Source organism: Protopterus annectens, chromosome 12.part0 (assembly GCF_019279795.1).
Source record: "Protopterus annectens isolate FY-2018-M chromosome 12.part0, PAN1.0, whole genome shotgun sequence".
NCBI lineage: Eukaryota > Metazoa > Chordata > Ceratodontiformes > Protopteridae > Protopterus > Protopterus annectens.
The window spans coordinates 335,759,314-335,775,060 of record NC_056746.1 but is presented as its reverse complement, the minus strand read 5'-3'; the positions used below and the strand labels follow the sequence as shown (position 1 = coordinate 335,775,060).

The 15,747-nt window shown below is 40.4% G+C and overlaps 1 protein-coding gene across 3 annotated transcripts in view; it reads right to left on the bottom strand.

The window, feature by feature from the left end:
- Positions 1-15,747, bottom strand: part of MRTFB (myocardin related transcription factor B) — a 1,455,416-nt gene that overhangs the window by 461,103 nt on the left and 978,566 nt on the right. For all 3 annotated transcript variants that reach the window (XM_044089410.1, XM_044089411.1, XM_044089412.1), the window contains exon 7: positions 12,638-12,784. In XM_044089410.1, coding sequence (XP_043945345.1) covers positions 12,638-12,784 — 147 coding nt within the window. The remainder of the gene's footprint in view (positions 1-12,637; positions 12,785-15,747) is intronic.

The window sequence follows — 15,747 nt, the reverse complement described above, 5'->3', positions numbered from 1 at the left end:
CTCCTACTACTGAATTCACATCTTCCATGCCAAATATTTTCATAACTTTCTTCAAAAATCTACCCTCTTTTGTTATATTTTCCTTCTGGGCCCCCAAGATGAATTCTCACTGCTATAAATCAAATTCCAGTCCCCACCTATAAGTAATACTCCCTGTTAAAGCTGATTATCTCTCCCAGAATTTTCTTAAGCTCCATTATAGCAGTTTTAGGTGGAATATAAATACATGCCAGTAGTCCCTTAGTACTACAAATATACCATTATTATATTTTTCTCTTGCAATTAATATAAGTACTCCATGCTTTCTTTTGTCACATAGATTCCACTGAATAATCATCCTGAAATCCGTTCTTTATCAAATTCACATACTCAGTTCTTTCTGAATATGTTTCCTGCAGCATAGCTATTTGGACTCTACATCTTTAATACAGTTCACTACTCTTTCTTTTTTGTATATATATATATATATATATATCTGTGAGACCATTTACACTGAAAGATAATATTGAAAGTGTTGTCATTTTGTTAAGAAGTTACTATTCCCACCTGCTATATTTAACAGTATTTTTAATGTCTAGTTCCAGCTTTAGTGTAAAATGCGCATACTGTAACGTCGAGCTTTTATACAGCTGTTTCTTGTCATATCCATTTGAATTTGTCATGTCTTACAAAACTTTTTGTTTTACTGAAAACCCTCAAACAAAAAAAAGTGATCATTCCAATATCTACTGTTATGATAAGTTTAATTTGCACAATTGTACTATGTTCATCATGCTGATCGCTGCTGCAGTAGCCTTAGCTATATGGGCAGATTACCTTTGTTAACTTCATTTGGAAATCTGGAATTCACTTCCACCAGATATCAGGTTGCAAAACAGCAGTCCCATCTTTAAAACCCAATTAAAAGCCCACCTCAATCTCATCTGGCAATGTACCTGTACTGACCATGGCTAGCCCTACCACCACCATTCAGATAAATCTTCCTCTGGCACTACTCAAAGGTCAAACACATAGAAAAAAACTACCATAACAAATTGTATTTTTAAATGTATGTATATAACTGTATATATTACTGCACTTTCTTACTCAAATGCATTATATTTTCTATTTTACTACTGTACACTATATATATTGTACACTTCTGTAACTTCTCATCATACTATGCTATGATATACTATTGCTCTATTAATTTGTACTCATCTCTGATGTTTGCATTTTTATCATATATGTGGAGCTTTTGCATTTTTTATGATTGTCATGCATGTGGAGCTTTCCTCCCTGGGTCTCTGCTGAAAACAGGCACCTGACTGCCCAGTCAGACCAACCCAGTAATTAAATATAAAACAAATAAATAAAATAATTTGGGAGGTGGAAGAAGAAGAGTCCAGCAGCTCATGAAGAATGGTCCCAGCAAAGCTTGATCTGGACCTAAAAAAGGAATTATGACTATAGTGCTTTGTAAAAGACAGAGGACCAAGTAACAGCCTCTAGAATGCTTCTAGAATCCAATCCTTTCCAAAAAGCCATAACTGAAGCTAAGGCCCTGGTAGAAAGGGCCTTGAACCTGCCTGGAGTATTTTGTTATGGTGATTATAACAAAATCTAATAGCCTTAGAAAAATATTTGGAAATACTCTGCCCTGACATAGGTTGTCCCTTCTTGTTAGTTTCATAAGAAATGAACAACTAATTCGAAGACCTGAAATATTTAGTTCTGTCAAGACTGTACCCGAGTTATATGTGGATGTCCAAGTTAAGAAGTATCCTTTCTCTTTCTCTCTCATTTTAGGTAAAGGAAAGAAAACAAGGAAATAGATTAGCTTAAAGTAAACTCAGATATCACTTTAGGCATAAAAAATGATTAGTTCTCAAAGAAACCCTGTCTCTAAGGTTAACTCACCATAAGAGCTGGCAACTCAGATACCCTTCTTTGCAAGAGGTCACAGCAATCAATAAAATTGTTTTCCATGTTAAGAACCTCAAGTTAGCCAGACTAGCTGGTTCAAATGGAACAAATATTAGATTCTCTAGCAGAAAATTAAGATCCCAAGGAGGGGACACTGGTGTTGTTGGAGGCCTCTTATGCAAAACCACTTTCAAGAACATTACATTGAAAAAGTAAGATCTATGGGTAGACATGCTAAAATGGCTGATAAATTAATCATGACAGAGGAATAAGAAAGGTCATAGGACAGCAACTCACACAGATATAGTAAAACCAGAGAACAACTAGCCCTGAATGGGTGCTGGTTATGTTGTTGGCAAACCTTTTCCATTTGCTAATATATGACTTTTTAATAGCAGGCTTTCTTGCCTATATTACTACCTGATGCATGTCCTCATTAAATAGGTGCCTAAAAGGAATTAAGACCCAATTTTCCAGGCAGTCAAATGAAGTGGATTGATGTCGGGGTGATCAAACACCCGTGTTCCTGTGTGAGTAGATCCAGTCTGTGAGGATGCTTGTAGTAGTTGCTCCTGGCCATTCCCAAAAAAAGGAAGAACTACAGCTGCCTGGACCGGAAGGGAGTCAACACAATGATCGTGTGGAATTTCTTCTGCTTCTTCAGAAGTACCCTGCATATTAGTGGAAAGAGTGATAAGGCATACAGGAACATTCCTGTCCAAGGAAAAAAGAAAAAAACATCTGTCTTCCAAGCCGTTTTGCATGGAGTCCTGGAAAACAATTTTGCCAGCTGATTGTTCAGAGAGGAGGCAAAGAGGTCTACTTGAGAACTTCCCACAGATGGATCAAATCTTGGAAGACCCCCTAATCTAGTTTCCATTCATGAGGGTCTGCTCTGGTCCTGCTCTGCTTGTCTGCTGCTCTGCTTGTCTGCCACAGTTTTGCTGTGAAGGAATGGAGGATGCCTGCAAAGTGAGATTTTGCTGTGAAGCTATATCCCAGCCTAACATGGTTAGTCTGCAAAAGGGGTATGGCTTGGTTCATCCTTGCTAATGCACATCTGAAAAGATAAAGGGCGTTATTGCTGAGACCAAAGAGATTTCAGATACCACTGTATCTTTCTCATGGAGAGTCTCACCAGGGCTATCGTGATAATCACAGATGCCATGAGACCCAAAAATCCTGACATATTCCTTCACAGTAACCAAAGTCTGAGTGGAAAATCTTAGACATAAATAAAATAAAAATGTATTTTATCCTGTAGAAGAAAAGCTCTTTGAAATGAGGTGTCTAGCTGACATTTCAGGAACACAATTCTGTGTGAAAGAGTCAAGAAAGACTTTTGAATGTTCTCTTGGAATCCTAGCTTGTGTAAGAGATCTTTCATCCAACAGAGAGATTCCTGACACTCTGAAAAAAACTCTGCAAACATAACTAAGTCATCTAAATATGGAAAAATGTGGATACCCTGTAGCCTGCAATGACCTATAACTGGAGCTAGGCACTTTGTGAACACTTTGGTGAAGTGGACAGTCCAAAGAGTAAGGCAGAGAACAGATAATGTGACACAGACACACAAAGCCTTTAGAAACATCTACAGTCTGGATGAAGAGGGATGTGATGATAAGCCTCTAGTGTTAACAGGAAACTTGAAAGAGGAGGAAGAGGACATAGGTTGTGAAGCAACATCATTTTGAATTTGGGCACTATCACGAACAGGTTCAGGAAAGAAAGATCAAGAACTGGTCTCTAAGCATTTTCTTTGTTTGGCAATAGGAACATCCTTCAATAAAAAAACCTTCTGGGAAGGAGAAAATGGTTATATCACTCCTTTGGACAGCACATGAAGAACAGGCAAAAAAAGTACTCTGATCTGGAGGAATTTCCTCCCACTGCCATCTGTAGCCTTGAGGAATACGATTCGGAACCCATTTGTCTGAAACAATCTGCTGCCAAAGAGAAAAATGGAGATTCAGATTTTCTGGAGAAGAAAAAAAAAAAGGGGTTACAAGTTCTCTTGAATAGTCATTCAGACCTGGTGGACTGTCTTTGGTTCTTGGAGGTTCCTGACTTCTTTTTGGATCCCTTTACCATTTCTTGTTAAATGTCTTTTTACATGAATTTTGCTGAAACTGTTTATTCCATTTTTTTGTCAAAACTGGATGAGAAGAAATGAAAACTCTTGGACAATTTGGAAAAGGAGGGATGAAATACCTTAGGGATTCACTGGATCAGCTTGCACCTTTCATCACACTTTTTCATCACCTCTGCAGTGCAGTGTACAGCCCAAGTACTAAATCTCTACCCAAGGAAGAATTTAAAATCTCATTTTTATCATCATCTAGGAGGTTCTGAGAATGCAGCCATGCAAACCTCTGCAAAACAGTACCAGTGGCCATAGCCTTGTGAGAAGTATCAACAGAGTCATATGCACAATGCAAACAATGAGCAGTGACCTATGTAATACAAGAAACTAAGTTATTTTAAAGCAAATTTTGCCTAATAAGAAGAAACTGCAGATAAAACATTCCGCATACTTTCACAATATGTTAGAACAAACATATGAGCCTGACAATTCAAAATTCTGAAAATCAAAGCTACAGAAGTATATACGTTTTTCCTATAACTATCAATAATGTTCCCATCCTTATCAGAAAGAGTAGGACTGGAATTAACTAAGTGCTTAGCTGCAGTGGGATCAACTACAGCTACAGATGATGGGTCAGGTTTGGGAATAGTGCATAAAAATGTAAAAGACTGAGGAATTTTATACTCTGCATTTGCCTTTTTAGGGGCAGCTGGCAGACTATGAGAAAAAACTGCATGCAGCAACACACACTACCTCTAAAGAAGACAGAACAGAAGGAATGGGTGTAGGTAATGGGTGTAGGTTCTGAAAGCCCTTCTATAACAGCTCATAGCATTTTTTTGAGGAACTGAGAAACGTCAGTGTTCTCCCCACTGCAAACACTGGCACATTCTATAGCAATAGTTTCAGAGAAAGAGACCCCACCCCCAAGAAGAATCAGAAACTCTCTCCTCTGCGTTGAATCAGAAATCTAAGGAAAAACCTTGTATCCATCCCTGCAGCTTCCTGTTCAGATTTAGAATCCTGACTATCTCAAGACAAGAAGAATCCCTCTTTCTTTTACCAGGAACTACTTTACAAGAAGGATCAATAGCCTGAATTAAACTCTGAGCCAAACCCAGTAAACTACTCCTATCTAAAGAAATGTGTGGAGGAGTGGATATATGCTTCGTTTTCTGTTCATTTTGGACAGAAAAAAATGAGCCAATTGTGTTACAGATGGCAAGAGCTATTTTCCCAGGAATGGGCACAGCATTCTGACACAACAAGGAAACATTCCCTGCTCCCTCTCCTCTTCCTTGCCCACTGAGGGGGACCCCAACAACTGCAGAGGATGTGGCTAACCCCCTTGTCCATAGTGGTTGTACGTGCTACACCAGAGGGATCTGGGAAAAAAAGATGAGTGATCTGAGGTATAACAAATGGCCACAGCAGATTCACCAACTTATGGCTGAGGCAAACTGCTAGCTTGCTGTGGTGGCAAAGGCTGTTTGCTTATTTATTTTTCTTTTTGCAGCTGGAAGAAGGACCAACCATGGGACTGGTAGACTGTTCCGTTGTCAAGCTGAAAATGGTACCTCTTCCTGGGAAAGAAAAGCAGCAACTGCTGGTAAACACTACCAGTCCACAAAAGTTACTTTTTTTGCAAAAAAAAAAAATAGTATAAAACACTTAAAAACTTTATAGGTTCATAGGTTCATAGGTTCATACTAGGCTATCTGCCCGAGGGCATTTACAAGCCTAGCCCATAGTTTTGTGGCTTACGCCACCCCTTTAGTATGGGGAACTATACCCATTATTTTGCTGTGCCTCTGTTGAGCAGTGACACTGAGGTAATCCCTGGGGTATATCTGCGATCTCCCATCCATTGGTCAAGATTTCTCTTGAACAAGGCCAGCGAGGTGCTCTGCCTCACATATACCGGGATTTTATTCCACAGCATAGGGAGTCTTTGGGTGATGAATCTATCCCTCCAGCACGTCCTATTAATAGCCATGTCGAGGTTTAAGTCTCCCGCCCTTGTGGCTCTGATGGATCTAGATTTTTGAGGTGAAGCATATTCATCAAATCTGGGTTTGACATGGCCTTGTATGTTAGGCAAAGGTCACCTCTGAGCAAGCGGTGGCGACTGAATAGAGCTGGAGTTCTTTCAGTCGGGCAGCATAGGACAGATGTTTGAGACCCTTTATCCTTTTGGTGAGGAACTTTGTGGCCTCTCCAGCTGCTGCAAGTGTCGGGTCAGATACATTCCGAATGGGGCATTGTACTCAATCATTGGTCTGATGAGTGATGAGTATAGGAGACTATGACCTCCCTTGATCTAGATGAGAATCCCTTCATGATAAGGTGGGCAATGTAGAAGGTCTTCCTAACTACTTTAGCTACATGGGTGTCGAATGACAGACTACTATCAACCTGGGTCCCCAGGTCCCTGATAACTTCTTCTGTACTCAGTGGATTGCCACCTATTTGGTAGCTAGGGGTAACCTTGTTTTTCCCGAAGGGTATGACTATGCATTTTTGGCATTTAACTTTAGGCCATGGCTCTGGCACCAGTTATCCGTTTCTGTGAGACCCTTCTGAAGGATATCTGTGTCAGATGTGTTTTCTACTATGGCCCAGTTTGCAGTCATCTGCAAACTTTGTCAGCCATAACCCTCCTGTGTTTGCTTGTACTTGGAAAAGTAGATGCCAAACAAGAGTGGGCCCAGGACTGAGCCCTGTGGTACACCACTTGTGACAGGCTTTGAGTCTGACATGGCACCAGCAACTCTGACCCTGTGGGTTCTGTCACTCAGCCAGTTTGCAACCCATCTTGTGATGTATGGGTTAACATTTAAGCTGATGAGTTTTTCAATGATACCCGAGTGGGGTATTGTATCAAAGGCCTTCGCCAGATCGAGGTAGGCTGTATGGACTGCCTTTCCCTCATCAATGGCTTTGGTGACTGTTTGAAAAAGTCAACCAAGTTTAGAAGGCATGATCTGCCTTTGACAAAGCCAAACTGGGATGGATCCAAAGTCTGCAAATTCCCTATGTCTTTATTTATGAGGTCCATTATGATCCTCTCCATGGCTTTGCAGATAAGGCTTGTCAAGCTAATGGGCGGTAATTTCCAGGGTCGGTGGAGGCACCGCCTTTGTGAAGTGGGACCACAGTTGCAGTGCGCCACTCCTGGGTGCGTATCCAGAGGTAAGACTATGATTAAACAGCTGTCCTAGCTGTGGGTTTAATTCCTCGTTGAGTTCGTGGAGCACACAGCCGGGACACCATCAGGTCCCATGGATGCTGTGTTTTTGCTTTGGAGAGAGCATTTCTCACTTGGGCGTTGGAGATGTTTGGGGGCTGCAATCGCTTGGTATAGATATCTCTCCTTTTGGGGAGGGGAGAAGTTTGTACTGAACCTGTCAGCCAGTATGTTGGCAATGTCTGTAGGATCAGTAATCTTCATATCATTTTGAACTAGTTCTGAGCATATCTGGGAGTTTCCTCCCAGGTTTCTAACATAGCTAAAGAAGGCCTTATGATTGTCTTTTGAGTCTTTAGCTATTTTTCTCTCAAAATTTGCTTTGGATGATTTTATGAGAGCTCTTAGTTTTTACTTATAGTGATCAAGGGTGTCTTACCTTTTAAGGATTTTGCTCTATCTTGTAGTAGCTTCCTCCTTTTGTTGTAGAGTTTGTTTATGGCTGGGGTCCACCAGAGTGGACGCTTGCCTTTGGTACAAAGAGTCTTTGTTTTGCTTGGGATTGCCTTATCCATGCAGTCCTGCAGGTGCTGGTAGAAGGCATTTGTAAGTGATTCAGCGGCTTGAGTACTGTTTTCCGTCGGCTCGGGGCCTTAAAGGAGACCACACTAGTCTTTAGAAGTGTGAAGTCGGCTTTCGAGAAGTTCTTTACTGTGGTCTTTTTATTTCAGGTGGGGGTGGGATGAGGACCTCCAGCGAGATTAGTTTGTGATCTGATCTCACCAGTGAGGGGTATACTTCGGTGTTGAACATTGTGCTCCCATGTTCGTGATGATGAGATCAAGTATGTTTTCTCCTCTTGTGGGGATGGTGACTAGTTGTTCCATGGCATTTGAGTTTATGAATTCCAGGAACTTTTGGGCTAGGGTGTTTGGGCTTGAGTAGTGTTCCCAGTCTATATTAGGGTAATTGAAGTCACCTAGTATGATGGTGTTTGGTGATACATTTATCCCTCTAGTGTTTTCAGGAAGGCCATGTGAGGTTCCTGAGTTTGTGAGGTGGCCTGTAACATGCTACAATTTGCAGAGCAGTCTTGCCTATGGTTAATTGCACCTGGATGGTCTCCGATGCATCGTGCGTTGCCACCAGTCTTGAGGTGTGGGTGTCTTTGATGAATATGGATACCCCTCCTTTCTTGGTATTGTCCGGATTTTGGGGCCGGAACGCATGATAAGAGGTAAAACCTGATAGTGCTGGGGTGCTCTCAGGAGCCTTGAACCAGGTTTCTGTCACTGCACAGACATCGATGTTCTCCATACTGAGAAGGGCCTCGAGTGCGTGCATTTTGAGATTTAGACTACTGGCATTGAGCAGCATTACCCTTAGTTTTCTTCCTTTTTGTGTTCTAGGGTGGTAGGTTTAGAATTTGAGCCTTGCCTAAAAAGGCACTATGGGGTGGCAAGAGCCTTTGCCAATAACCGGAATCCCAGGGGTGACAGGTGCAAGCCGTCCCTTGCGAAGCAGCATGGCTTGTCCAGCATGTCATCCCAGGCAGACAGACATTGGATCCCCTTTGAATGACACCAGAGTTTAAGCCAATTGTTAAAGCTGATCATCTTATCTCTGTATTGTGGCATCATTCTTGGTGAAGGTAGGATACTGCTCAAGGTCAGGGTCATACCTGCCTGGGCTACATAATCAGAGAGCTCCTCAATGTCTCTTTTCATGTAGTCCAAGGAGTGCGTCTCAGGTCGTTTACACCAGCGTGGACAATGACTGAGTCATATTTGTACCTGCTGTTGAGAGACCTGAGTGCTTGCGTTATGTGGCGGATTCTAGCGCCCGACAGGCAGCTTACTGTGACCTTCTCCTTACTCAGTCTGGTGAGCGGGCGTCAGTGTGTCTGACTATGGAGTCACCAATGACTAGTGTGTCTGGCATTGTGTTTGGCCTTAAGGGCTGTGACTGTTTGACACTCTGACTGTGAGGTCTATGTGTTGCAGGTGTTGTGTTCTGAGGTGGTGGTTGTTTGGGTGTCTGCTTTGGTGGCCTCTGCTGTTTTGGTAGATTTTTGATCAGAGCCGAAAGTATGTCTTTGTGTGTTTATGTGTATGATTTGAGGTTGTGATGGTACTATGTGAGACTGGGTCTATAGTGTGTGTGGTAACCTTCTCCTCCTGACTGGTCTTGCCAGTCCTATGTTGAGAGAGCTCAGCCTCCAGTTTGGCCGCATAGTTGCATCTCTCGCATGTATTTGTGTTTTGTGGGAGGAGGAGAGGGTTGTTCAGTGTACATGAGGCAATTGTAACATTGCCTCAATATTCCCAGGTTCACCAGCTGAGCAGGAGAGGACACTAGCAACTGATCCCTCGACATGCTAGAAGGACTAGACAAAAACTTTAAAAGAGATTCCGGGGACGTGGTGACCGAGAAATGGGGGTTTGCCTTTTGGGGTGCTATCTATAAGAGTGCCGTATCAAGGTAATAAGTACTGTAGGAGCAAGTGCTAGGTTTAACAGATAGAGAAAAGTCTACTTGGAGTCAAGTAGAGATGATCTTTTAGGTATTAGAGAAAGTGCTAGTAACAGGGATGCTTAAAGGTAAGATTGAAAAGAATGCACTCTGCAGTGTGCACTAGAGAAGTTAGATATGAAAGTAGGTAACTTGAGTTTTACCTGTTTAAAAAGTTAAGGTTTAGTGGAGAGTTACTATTTTTAAAACAGCAAGATGGACTGAAAGGGGTGGTTACTTTTGTATTTTGGTACTATGAAATACTGTAGGATGGCCAATAAATTTAAATAATTGAAGGGGTGGGATTTCAAAAGTGATGGTTTTGTGATTACTCACATAAGCCAGTGAAAGTAGAGAGAAATGAGATATATGGTCAGATTAACATAAGAGGCGGGCAACTAGAAAGACAGTGGTATTCTGCCTGACTCAGAACACAAAAGAGAAATAAACACAACTTCTCCACAGAAAAAAATGTTTTAATTTACTTTACACTACTTTTAAACTGACAGAAAAAACAAGTACTCCATTTAAAAGTATGTTACAATCTCGAGACAATCTGTTAAAACACAACATCCTAGCTATACAGTAATTTTTCTAAAAAGGACAGCAATAAGACATCGACAGAAATAAGAAAATGGAAGTTTTTTTCCCCAAATGGAGCTTATCTGCCCAGCAAAGGAAAGCACAAGCTGACCACTGATCTTCGAAAACCTCAGAAGAGCAAACTCTTCAGCAGCAGTACAGCTCTAAAGGGCTTTGCACTGAAACTTATCTATTAGTCAGCTCAGCTTGAGCTGCCTGACAATTTGTTAGTGTGGAAGGTGTCTTGAAGCTTTGGAAGCTGGCCAGCTGTTATACCCTTGGCAGGATATAACCCATATACCTTAGGCTACTGAAGCAGTTATCAATATGATAAACATTGTGGCTTGCTAGCAATTCTTCCCTTACTTTCCATACAGCTCTAGCCACTCTTTTGCAACTGAACTGTAACTTATCTGGGGCTTGTAGAAATGTAGCCTTTATTGATGGGTCTCGCTGTTGCACCCAGTGTTAAAGCTGTGATGAAGTAGCTGTCTCTCCTAATGAGCTCATCATCACAGAGAATGGAACCTCCATCATGATGGCATGTACTAGTATCAAAGACCTCAATGACAGGACCAACTTTGACTTGGACAGTGACAGCTCTGATATTGAATCCTTGGCAGATGGCATCCATGCCACCAACTTTTTCAGCACAGCTTTGAGCTGCTTCAAACGTTTCTTCATTGGAAAAATCTTATCAGAGCCTGGCTGAAGTGTTCAGATTATCTTATCAAATTCCTGTGTCACCCAATTACAACTTTAGTAAATTGAGCAAAGGGATGTATAGTGCATCTCTCCAAGAAAAAACACTGGGAGCAATGTACCTGCTTCAGGAGCATTCCTTAAACAGGGATTTCTGTTGTGGTGTCTTGAGAATAAACACTCTTGCAGGAGCTGCATACCAATAAGGAGTACAGTGGATGAGAAAAAACAAGAATCATACTAAAAGCATGGGAAAAAATTAAAATGTGGTTACCTTATACCATAAACTGCAGTAGTGCCATACAGAAAGTGAACTTCATGATGAAGAAAAAAAGAAATACTGAGCTTTACACATGAAGAAGGTTTTTTGTGTCTAAACTTAAAAATGCGTCAATGAAGAACTTAAACAATGGCAGCCAAGCAGTATGATGAGAGCAGGGGGAGGCTCAAAACAAGCTCAACATGATCCAACTACCAAGCAATCCTTACATCTATGTCATATAGTTCTCAGTGTTACAAACAATAGGGATTGCTGCTATCCAAATCTCTGTTTAGTCTTCCCCCATATTATGCACAGGTGGCATTCTCTTTCACTTTTTATACACTTCACACATTCTTTGTCACTCATACTGTATACAGTTCTAATTTTTATGCAAACTATGACTGCACTACCCCCAAAGAGCTCTACATCACGTATCATTCTGGTCACCCAGCAAATGGGTGAGGGGTGGGAACACATTGTAGTAGAGGTTGAGCCCAGTGAAATGCATGGTATACAGAGACAGTTAACCTTTATACTTCTGCACATCCTTCATTCCACCCTATCCTAGCACATGAGGATCAGAAGGAAGACTCAGCACATTTTATCATTCTTTTGCTTTCAATTAGTGACTGCCCAGGCACTACCACCCACAGTTACTAGCATGGCTGCACAGCACCAAACCACAATAACATCACCTAGGAAGTGGAAGGGGGTATCACTGGATACTTAATCACCTTTACGCTAAGTATTTATTAAATGGGTGAGTGAACTGATCCTCATGAACTCCTTTCAGTCATAACCTAGGCCACAAAATCAAGAGAAAAAGCATTACATATACTGACAGTATAAATTAGCCAGTCGGCAAGCATCTTTTTGGGAGAAACCCAAAAATCCAAGCAGACACAGGGAGAACAGGCAAGCACTACACAGCTACTAACTAGAGGTCAGGACTAAGTCCCAGGGATGTGATGAACACTTTTCATCACGTCCTCTCCAATGACTGTGGCATGCTGATAAAGTAATGTGCACAGGTTCACTGCAACATGGTAGTACAACTGGTTAACACAACCACTAAGAACATATACATACACTGATGGAAAATGACCTATATGTTTCCTAGCACAAATGTGTGCTGCAGTCAGCACTTAGGTAGCAGGCAGCTCTTCTAGTTCAAGACCATGTCAAAACACCCCCTTGTCTCTGAATGGTGCACCACACGGAACTGGAACATTCACTGGTTTTCAAACATGATCATTTAAATCACAAACTGCAGCATCGGTGAAATACTGGCATAAAGAACAGACAAAATGACATCTCAATGAACAGAACTACAAGCTTCTCCAAATCTTACCGAATTATACAAGTAAAGCAGAGGAGTCAGAAAGAAGCACAGCCATACCTTCACAAGTGTTGGTCCAGGCTTTACTGAAGAGACAGTACTGCTGTTGATAGTGGGAGAGGAAGAGGAGTAAGGTGTCTGAGGTTCAGAGGGGAGAGCAGATGAAACCTTCAGAAACTCAGGAGCAGGAGTTGCTACTGGGTGGTACTAATGAAAAAAATACATACATATATTTATTACAATTACATATAAACAGATAAAGATCATCAAACATTTATTACAATTACATATAAACAGATAAAGATCATCAAGCATTTGAAATGAACTCTTTAAAACACTGCAAATGATACAGACTCTTTTTTCCTTCAGATTTTCAAACATTAATGTAGTCTTCAATTCCCAACGTGTGTGTGTGTAAATACATATATATATATATATATATATATATATATATATATATATATATATATATATACACACACACACACACACACACACACACACACACATACACAGATATATGTATGCGTATTATATATATATATATATCTATATGTATACATATATATAAGTAAAAACTGTAAGAAAGACCTAGCCAATATACGTCTTCACTGTGTAATACTTTAAACCTTCCATAGTGCAGACCCATGGAATATATGCAAATAATTCTTTAAGTACATACCGACATTTCAGCTACATGGCTTCTGAGTGCCCACACATGCACTTACATGCACACACACATATACTCATATACAGTGGCGGCTGGTGACTTCAAATCAAAGGGGGGGCTGCAGGAGACAGCTGAATGGGTGGGGTCAATGGGAATGGGTGTGGCCAACTAGAAAGGGGAGGAGTTTGCTCAAAACCACAAAAACTTTAATTAAATATGCTGCCCTGGGTGCCAAACCATCATTATGGGAGTCCAATCAAGACAAAATGAAGTGTAGAAGAAAAAAAACATTTCAATCCATTCGCTGCATGACAGCTTACTTAATATCTAGATGGAAACAAAAAGGATGTGAGGCATGAAAAAATAAATTACTTTTTAAATACATTACTGGAATGCCAGTCAAAATCAAGTATAAGAAAAACAAGCAGCACTTAACTCAAATCATTTCTCCTTGCACTCCAGTTCTAATTATAATTTATATTCAGCTTTATTAAAGTACCAAGTAACATGCTGAAAGTAGCAATCTCTGTGATACCCCCACTTGTAAAAATGTTTCTTATCCAAAAAAGACCTGCTGCCTGACAACTATCTACTTGTTTCATGGGGAAAACATGATCAAAGTAAAAAATGAAAAGCAAACAAGTAACAAGCTCAACATATACTGCTTAAAGGATTACTGCATAGGATATGGACCACACATGATAGACTGACATTCTGTTTAGTTTGCAGGTAAAGCCTGTAATGCGCTTAACATAATCTAATCCTGGCCTTTATTACAAATACTGTCATATGCATTTCAGTACCCAAGGCTTATACATTATCTAGTTATGTAAGTATTCTCTGCATGGCAACAACAGAAAGGCTTTCAATGTTGGCAATACTGCTTATTAAAACTTACTTGCATCTTACAATATCAGACAAGCTTACCTGATGGTCTTTAAAGCACTGCTACTTAAACACAGAGCAAAAGGCACTTTCTGAATAATAATAAGCATATATCAACAGTATAGAAATATGACAGAAACCAGAACATTCTGCAAAATCAATGACAGATGAAAAGCCACTGCAGTACTTGTGTTTACCTTGGATGGGGGGGAATAGTCTGCACATTTACACTGCATAACTGCTCCTTGCCTTGCTTGGACAAATCCAGAGTCACTACATGGGGGAGTGGGGTGCAACAAGTTTCTCACAATTTGAAATGTCTCTGGCTGACTGCGATGGCCCTGACACATTTGTCATACCTCTCAACCTCAGAGCAAGAAATCTGGACAAAGTCATACATAGAAGTGGGACAAAGGCCCAAAAATAAGGACAATTTTTACATATTGCTCTTATAAACTTAGAAAGATAATAGAGTAGTAGGTCTTGCATTAGTATGAATTTTCTGAACGGTACGAAATCTGAAACTCAAATGTCTTTCACTATTTTCTAACTTCAGTCTTTAATGATTTGCCACTAACTTGCCAAAAAAAACACAATTTTATGAAAAATGGACCAAAAAATGTGATGCAAAAATATAAAATAGCCACACAATACAGCTGGGAACCTGTCAAAGAAGGGACACTTAATATTAGTACTGCTAACTTGAGCAGCTGACAAAATAAAAGAATCTACATGCATTTCTGAAATAAAAGTAATCTATAACTGATTATTACAGTTATTTATTAATTGTAAACCCTCCATGTTTTCTTCCAAAACTGCCATTTTGCAGAGGGATTATTAGGGGAAGAGCAACATTTTGAGCCAAAATCGGGGACAGTTGAGAGGTTTGGATATGCCTAATTCTATAAAGCAATTTTATTTGCACGTACCTCTCAACCTGTTAATGCAGGAAATCTGGACAAGACCAAACATATTGGGGGAACATACACACATTATTAAAAATTGCTCTTGTATAAACTTAAGACAGTTGATAGAACAGGTCTTGCTTTAGCATGCATTTTTCTGAAGGTTATGATGTAAAACTCAATGTCTGTCATTTAGTGACTTCATTCCTAAATGATTTGCCAGAAAACCACACATTTAATGAGGAACAAACCTAAAATAAGAAGCAAATATCTATTCATTCTGCAAAAATATGGACAGCTGAGAGGTATAGCTCAACCAGGGCTGTCTGAGTTTGCTGCCCTTCCCCTCTGAAAATCATGGTCAATTGGAGCCTCCCCCCTGCAACCATTCCAGTGTCCCATTTCTTGGTTATTTTGCCCCATTTACCATAAACACTGTAATGTGCATACTGCTTTACTTCTGCGATGATTTGGATTTCATTTGAAAGTTTTATTTTGCATTTTTACAGCACAAACCTCAATAGATATCTGCTAAACAAAGCAATGCAGTCTCACAATGAAAACAGACTTAGCATTAAAACTTCTCTGCCCTTGAAACTCACATGCATTGAAACAGCATTGAAACCCACATTCAAAGAAAATACATTTTGCCAGTGGCAGATAAAGATTAACTTTGGGCCGTTTTCAAACCATAGGCCCCTTTTGGGCTG